Genomic DNA, 8,929 nt, shown 5'->3' with positions numbered 1-8,929 from the left:
TGATATTTTTTGTTATAGAACATACCTACTATATACCTACATATTATTTTGACCTATAAAAGATGATGATGCTAATGATGCAATCAAAATTTGTCAATCGAACTTTATTGTTTCGAAGCTATATAGTATTTAGCAGATCCCTATTTTACGTTTTTTTACGTATGCGCTAAGAAGTCACTCTCTAAGCTTTCCGACTCTAAACTTTAATTATCGCAAATTAATTTTAAATTGTTCGCATTATTTAAAAACTAACCATCTTGAGTAAAGTATAATAAACAGTCACTCCTTACGCCTACCGGCTTCATTCACTATATTCGAGATGTATTGACTATATATTTTCGGTATTAATATTAAAAAAAAAAAAATTGTTGGATTTTTTAATTCCCGCTTTTACCCATGAAATAATTGCTCTAAAACATTGTAGTGATACAAACATGACAATTACCCTATCCTCATGCCTCAAATGTATACTTTAAAATTTAAACCAATTAAACTACTCTTTCAACAGTTTCAACTCTTTTCTTCTTACAAAAAAAGACGGTTCTCTCTAGAATGCAATTCACCGGTGCCTAAAGCAAAAATCTAAATGCTCTCCCCTAAAAAATAGGACGGTACTGGATGCAAGCCTTATAAGGAGAAAGCGTATGTTTATCATAATTGCAAAGCAGTTTAATATAGTTTAAATAGGTGTACAGACATACAGTGAAAACTTAAACTCTTTATAACGAATTTAAAGGGACCAAGAGATTTCTTACGTTATAGAGACTAGAGAGTTTTCGTAATAAAGAGGGTATAAGTATTTTATAATAGGTTATAAATCAAACCAACCATTATAATTTAATATTTACGTTATATAGAGTTTTTCGTTGTAACGAATTTCGTTATAAAGTTTTTTCTGTAATTGATAAATAACGGTAAGGTTTTCGCGCGCAGGGCGCAGATAGCAGTTATTTTCAGTACTTATAATCTTTCTATAACCGATGAAAAGGACGAATCATCACATTATAAGGTCACGTATAGAACGCAGAACTCATACGTATTTGTGACAGCGTGGCACAAGACGACAAGACGTATAACTTTCTTGTGTGCCCTGCCAGAGATAAAGGATAGCCAGATAATAGTCTCTGCTACCAAGGATAAAGCTAATTTCTTATAGAAATGTAAAGGCCTTTGATAAAGTCGCCAACCACTCTGATCAGCACGACCTGACGTCTTTTTAACCAATGCATGCTCACATTGCTCATCAGTGACATTAGCAACACCTTTGAATACTATAGATCCTGCCATGCAGTGACTACTGAGCCTTTTTTTTAACGAGTTAAAACTGTGTTGTATTTTTTTGAATTCAAGTGTTTAGAGAGGTTCTTATTTGTGTCCAGTGGCGAACACTCAAGTATAAATAGGGGTAGCTAGCACGTTCAATGGAAAATATGCCACTCACCCACGACCCACCAAATCGCTTTCAAAAACTAAAAATAAATTGAAATTAGTACAATAATGCTTTTTCTAATATTCTGCTATTATTGGCAAATATATTAGGTAATTATTACCGTGTCTGCTGTGTCAATTTAAGTATCATTTTTGCACGAAAGTACCATTACACTTTCAAGCCAAACAATTTAGAGGTAGCACTCAGTAGCAAATGCTACCCTAGAACCCTCTAGTGTGCGCCACTGTTTTTGTCCCCTTACTATATTATTACTTAACATATTATACACAGCTACGACTCTACGACCTATGAGTTAGGTAAGGTGCATCATGATTATTATATACTATATACATATACTTTATATTATTATAATTTTAATTTTTTTTAACTATACTATATTTTTAACTATAAATATATTATACATAAAAAAAATAGTCACAGGATAAAATATTTTTGTATTCTTGAAGTGATGAAATTTTATCGACTATTTATATTACAAGACATAATTCGACTATAGGTGATGCCGGTGATACAAATTTGTTGAATATTTTTACAATTTCAATATCGCGCGCTAATTATCAATATTATTCACAGTGATTTATTATAATATTGTATGTTTATAAAATAAATGTCATTACTTTTTTTAAATTTCAATTACAAGACTAATTATTTGGTATTTTAATTAACAATTTTATTAATTATTATGGCAACTTTTAATGAGATAGCATGGGAATAATCTCCCAGACTTGCAGACGCTATTATACTTGGCTTTGACTTTATTTTAGACATTTTAATTTTGTGTTTTTTTTTTTTATTTATTTTTACCAAAATTATAACAATAATAAGTATTAAATATTAATGAATTGAAAAAAAAAGGAATAAAAATCCCCAAACAACATTCATTGGAAAAAAAAGCCCCATCATAGGAAAATAAGTCCAGTACCAGCTAAGTACATTATTCGTTATTTTATTATGATTTACATAATTAAATATAATCATTAATCATTACATTTATCTATGTAACACTTCTTTAGCATATCTAAGTATATAGCTGCAATCTGCATTTAATATTGTCGTTAATATTGTCATTTGTACCTACATAATTTAAAAAAAAATTGAGGATAAAAATTTAAAATAATTGTTTATCATTTGTATTATAAAATTAAAAAATGATTATTAATAATAAATTATTAAAAATAAATTATTTAAATTATATATATACAAATGACGAATGAGCAATGGCAATTATCGACAATGTTAAATACAGACTGCAGCTATTATACTTATGGATATGTTAGAAGTGTAAAGTATAAATAAGTGTTACATAGATAAATGTAATGATTATACTTAATTATGTAAATCATAATAAAATAACAAATAATGTATTTAGTTGGTACGGGGCTTTTTTTCCGAATACCAATGAATTAAAGACTAAAGTTACTAATAAACTAATGTTGGGCACGAATAATATCGTGATGTTGGGTAAAATTATCTTATCACTAAGCTATTATTTACTTATATATTTGTGATAACTGATAGATGATAGCAGATGGCGATGGGCTATTGCCTATTTGTTATTTGCTAATGTAACTACCTATATAAGATTCATTTTTCTTAATTCTTTGGGTTACATAAATTATTTTTTTTGAATTTAATTTTTTTTGTTTTAAATAGTTGATACTTGAACACAATTAACTCCCTTTATTTAAAAATGGCTGGGTGTTCTAGAGACAGTCAAAATGTTGATTCTGACAATATTCAAACCAATTTGCAGGTAAATTATTATTTTCCTATTCCAGTGTTCAGTGTTCTTGAAATTAAAAAAAATATTACCATTTTTTTATGCTTATAATATAGAGATCATCTTGTTGTTATGTGTGCAATGGTTACTATGGATCATGTTTTGACGAACAAATTTGTCAAACATGTCATTTGTTTCTTTTTTCTGAAGAGCTCACACAAGCTGTCCAAGAAGATGTGCATAATACGATGGTAATAAAGTTTTTTATAATAATAATATTAATTTATGAGTAAAATAAGTACAGATTAAATGTGTTTGTTAGGTAAATAACAAAATAAGTTATATTATTTAACTTTTGTTTATTGTCGTGTAATGTGTATTACTTCTATGGTAAATGAGTGTTTTGTCCCCATCGTTTTGAGTATAATACTGTTCCATTCCCAAATTATGTGATACAATTATTTGTCTTAATATATTTTTATGTATTGTAAAACTATAGATGTACTACTGTAAAACTGATAATAAATATCAATTTTTCATAGAAGTTTATAATGTACACAATACACAAATATAAAAATCACAGATATATATATATATATATTTATATATCTGTGATAAAAATACAGTAGCCTTTGTTAATTCCATATACATGTGACTAGAGAATTACCTAATTGAAGCTAAATATAAACTGATAAAAATGTGCTATGTTACATTGTTATGTACTAATAAGACGCAAAGGATAAATTCGGGCATGGTGTGCTCTCAAAAAAATCTGAAGAAGATCTCACATACAATAATCTTTTTTGATGATAACAAATCCAAATAAAAAAAAGAGTACTTTTATTTGCTTCAGAAGCATTTATTGGTATTCTATCTATCTATTAATAAGTATAAGTGTATTGATGGAACCTTTAATATGTGCCCCAAACAATTCTACCAAAATATCTTTTACATACCATTAAGATCGCTAATATGCCAATAGTATATGCTTTATAGACTTAAAGTTTACAACTTTATTTATTATTATCAATTTACTTATTTACAACTAATTTAATATTATTAATATTTATTAAAATAACGTATATTTTATTTATTTAAAAATTTGAGGATAAAACAGTAAATGTAGTAGTGATAAAAATACGTAGATGTACATAATCTAAAACACTAGTGAAATTATGTATTTTTAATTATGAGATAGATGGAATTAGTATTATAATATTTTAAATAATATATTAACTTTTTTAAAGAATAAAAACTTGTCTATTATGAATATGTGTATAAAAAACATTATAAAGAAAATCTGAAATATGTTTTGAAGTAACCAAAAATGTATCACTTTTTTGGTGTTATTCATACTTCTTAATGGATATTAGGCACGAATAGTATATTAAGTTTTGAAACAAGCTTTTATAAATCACTTTATTCTTGTAAGTGTATCCATGAAAGGGTAGTTAGTAAGTAATTTGTAAAACCAATTAAAAATTAATATTTGAAATAGGATCAAGTACTTTAAGACTTGAAGTGTTCTAAACTAACTACCTGGTAGTTAAGTGCATATTCATAAAAGCATATTTATGTATTTTTGGAAGTGAAACTTCTTTACAGAGGGTACAAATAAAAAGATAACGGTCGGCATCATGGTTATTATTATTATTATTTTATTAGTTACAAATAAATAATAAAAAATTACTTATCATAATAAATTATAAAATTAAAAAATTAAAAAATATACAGTTCTATTGAAAATAAAATTGTAAAATGTGTTATTTTTATTTTATTCCAATACACACCTAATATCAGTTCCATGACTGAAAGAAGTTTTACTTCATCGCACGTACTTGTTACATGCACAGTTTTTTAAAATTAATTTTTGATTTTTTGTTAAATGTTTTCTTTAAAATAAATGTTTGATTAAATATTAAGGGAGTTGAGGATGGAGATAGTGGAAATGATGAACCAGCAGATATATTTTATAATGGTTTTCAACGACCAGTTCAAGATGTACCACTTGACGCGCGTGAACAAGCTGCTCCTTCACAAGATCTTGCACGACGAATTCAGTTATTATCAGAATTATCAGCTCTACGTACTCAACCCTTTGATGATGATAGTGATTATTTCCAAGAACTTCCTCCAGAAGGTAAATTTTTCATAGTCTATATCCTTATTATAATATTTATTTATTTAATAATGTTTATGATATTATTATTTTTGACAGTGTTATTAACTGTATTTTCATATTTGGATGACTTTAGTCTGTGGTGTGTAAGTAAGGTATGTACTCGTTGGAATCAATTGTTACGTTCACATATTCCACAAACATGGCGTAGGTTTGTAGTTAATTGTTGGCCTCTTTACCAGCCATTAAAACCTGTTGATGATTGGCTTTCAGTTAGTTCAGCTTTGTAAGTATGCCTCTTTGTTGTGTATATCAAAAAATAAATTAGTTTTAGTGAATGTTTATTTGTTAATTTAATAGATTTGCTAGTTCATCATGCTTATTATGTATTCGTCGAATGTATTATCGCCCACATGCTGAATGTCAAGAAAATTCATGGAGAAGAAGACGATTACGGCATGAAGTTAAAAGTTAGTATTTATTAGTTATATTTATATTAAACTAATAAACCATAAAGTTATTTTATGGATATTGTAATTTTTGTCAATGAATTGTTGATAAGAAAAACAAAAATAATGTAAATACAATACTAAAATTATAACATAATAAATTAATAATTGATTAAAGTTTTTGAATTCCTTACGACCATAATTATTGAAAGTACCTTTTGTATAAAATATATTAATTTTTAGTATTTTTTTTTTAATACTTAATAAAACTAACACATATAATTATTCTTTATATATTTAATTTATTTAGTCATTAAAATCCTCTGTTAAATATTTAAAATACAGTGAAAACTCTTTATAATGATTCTGAAGGGAATCTCTTTCGTTTAAAGAGAGTTTTCGTAATATAGAGGGTTAAAAAAAAACCAAAATTTTTGTTAGAAATTACGTCGATAATAAAATAATGGTATTATTATGATATTAAAAGTAGATAATAAAAGAATGTAATCGTTCTTGGAAATGTCAGCATTTTTGCTGATTATTTTTATAATTTATAATATTTAACAGGAAATTATGTTATGAAACATAAAAAAATTGTTTCATCACTGAGAGTGACTATACATTATAGAGAATGAATTGACTAATGGATTATAAAGCAAACCAACCATTATTATGTAATGTTTACATTATTCAGAGTTTTTCGTTTTAAAGAGTTTTCACTGTATATGTATAAAATATGTATAGTACAAAAATTTAATTTGAGAATTTGTATCAAAGTTATATTGTTTAATATACTCCTAAAATACGTTGGGAGTGCTAATTTTGTTAGTAGGTTGACCTGTTACCAATATTTCATATTTCTTATTGAAAATTCTTTTCTTCTTATAGTCTTCATTATGTTAATACGCTTTCATATAAATTCCACATTGTCTGAGGGAATCACGCAACACTGATTTTCTGACCAAAATATGAATCTTCTAATGTTTAAACTAAATCAATAAGTTCGGTAAGTTCTGAAAAAATATTTAGTGCATTTTCAAGATCTTTAATAGGAACAAAAGCTAATGTAATACATACACATGTAAGGAAAATAAGTTACATATTTTATTATTGAAACATCCATGTATACTTAACATGAACAAACTAATATTATTAAAACTAAGTTTACTTTATGTAAGGTACATTTCTATTGTGTTATAAAATTATAAACAAAAATAATTTTCACCATAACATGTATTTTTTGTTTTATTGCTGAAACGTTCCTATTCTTACATTTTATATTTTTTGAAATAAAATGAATCTTATTTTTATTTTTGTTCAGATTTAAAGACTGATCCACCTGAAGGTATTAGAGCAATATCTCTGGATAATCATTGGTGTCACTGGCAAGCCACAATTTTAGGACCGGCTGGTAGCCCTTTTGAAGGAGGAAAATTTTTTCTATACATACAAATACCTTATGGGTAAGTTGAGGTAATCTTACTAAAATATTATTGAAAATTACTAGTAATTTTAATTGTTATTTGTTTTAGTTATCCAATGACTCCTCCAGTGGTTAGATTTTTAACTAAAATATTTCATCCTAATATTTCTCGTCATGGAGACATTGGTATAGATTCACTCCATTATAATTGGAGTTTAGCATTGACTATTGCTAAAGTATTGATTTCTATTCAGTCACTGCTAACTGATCCATTTTGTGATGTATGTATGGAACCTGACATTGCACGTCTCTACAACAATGATCGACAGACATACAATACTATTGCACGATATTGGACTCATCGATTTGCTATGAACGATATATTAACATGGACTAATTAAGTAATTAATTTTAATTTTTAATTTTATTTTTATCACATATTAAGATCTGGTTGCCAATTACCATACTAAAATTATGATCATAGCTTGTAAAGCAGTGTTAAACAAGTTACATTAAATTTTAAGAATGGATAAATATCAGTGAAGTAATTTAATATGTTATAAATATATGGAAAAATGTAAGCTTCTTGATTAAATTTGTTATAATTTTTATTTTTATGTCTAAACTAATGTATTATAAATTATAATGTTATAGTGTAAAATTAAATAGCTTTAAAGATATTAATATGACAGGTTAATTAAATTAGATGTCACAGTTAAAATTGATCAATATTTCAATCTATGTAACGTAAGAAAGATATAAAATGTAATTATTTTTATTTTCTGATGATATATTTTAATTTTTAATACATATTTTGTATGAAATATACCAATATATAAATTGATTATGAATGATACTTAATTATTAATCATAGAGTTAATTATATGATTATTTATATGTTCCTCCTCCAAAACTCACTTCTTTAACATTGTTAGGTAAATGAATAATATTATCAAATATTATTGATAATATTGTGTCATACATATAAGTAAATCTAATAGTAAGCCATTATTTGCTAACTTTTTTTCGTACACTTAATTGTTTTGATGAGAAAATATAATACATGGGCTAAATTTTTTTCATTAACAAGCCTTCTAGGAGTGTACATGAAAGAAGACCACTCTCTGGTTCTGACTAATGGTAGTTGTTTTTTTTTTTTTTTTGACGCTGTTAACTGGAATAGCTTATTCTTACTTGATGGGTGAATTTTTAGTCGTTATATAGGTTTCTGGCATGAATGCATGATGGTAATTAGTTTTCTCTGTGTTTTAGGTTTGACCAGATTGAGAGACTAGTTCAATGACTGGGTATTTAAAATTTATAACTGAAGTAAATTTTCAAATAAAGTTTTCATTTATAAATTCTAGGTTCAAAGTATAATTGTTGAATTATATATATATAAATGTATATTGCAATAATAATAAATATGCAATTAAGATTATTAACATTAAAAAACAACTGTACTCAATAATATTTTTTTTTGCAATTATTATCCATAACAATAATAATTATGTATTCAAAAGTTAACAAAATTCACAACATTCAATTCAAACTCATGTATTTAATATATATATATGTATATAAAATATAAATAAGATGTTCAAAGAAAAATGTATTTTGTAGTTGTATTGATATTTAAGCTCTAACAAAGATATAAATTATTACAATAATATATATATACAGTGTTAACTGTAAAGGGTTAAGGTATATTCATAGCCCATAGGTGTAGTCTGGGGTAAATTTTTGGGGAAGAAAAGATTGTGGCTAA

The 8,929-nt window shown here is 26.0% G+C and overlaps 1 protein-coding gene across 1 annotated transcript; it reads left to right on the top strand.

Moving 5' to 3' along the window:
- Nucleotides 1-2,988: 2,988 nt before the first annotated feature.
- Nucleotides 2,989-8,534, top strand: LOC113553411. The gene is made up of 8 exons (XM_026956725.1): nucleotides 2,989-3,203; nucleotides 3,287-3,421; nucleotides 5,094-5,310; nucleotides 5,389-5,575; nucleotides 5,650-5,759; nucleotides 7,060-7,201; nucleotides 7,271-7,562; nucleotides 8,434-8,534. Exons 1-7 carry the CDS (start codon nucleotides 3,141-3,143, stop codon nucleotides 7,560-7,562), a joined length of 1,146 nt encoding a protein of 381 aa, XP_026812526.1. The 5' UTR covers nucleotides 2,989-3,140; the 3' UTR covers nucleotides 8,434-8,534.
- Nucleotides 8,535-8,929: the final 395 nt, after the last annotated feature.

Source organism: Rhopalosiphum maidis, chromosome 2, assembly GCF_003676215.2.
Source record: "Rhopalosiphum maidis isolate BTI-1 chromosome 2, ASM367621v3, whole genome shotgun sequence".
Lineage (NCBI taxonomy): Eukaryota > Metazoa > Arthropoda > Insecta > Hemiptera > Aphididae > Rhopalosiphum > Rhopalosiphum maidis.
Note: the sequence above shows the minus strand (reverse complement) of the source record. Positions and strands in the feature narration are given on the sequence as shown.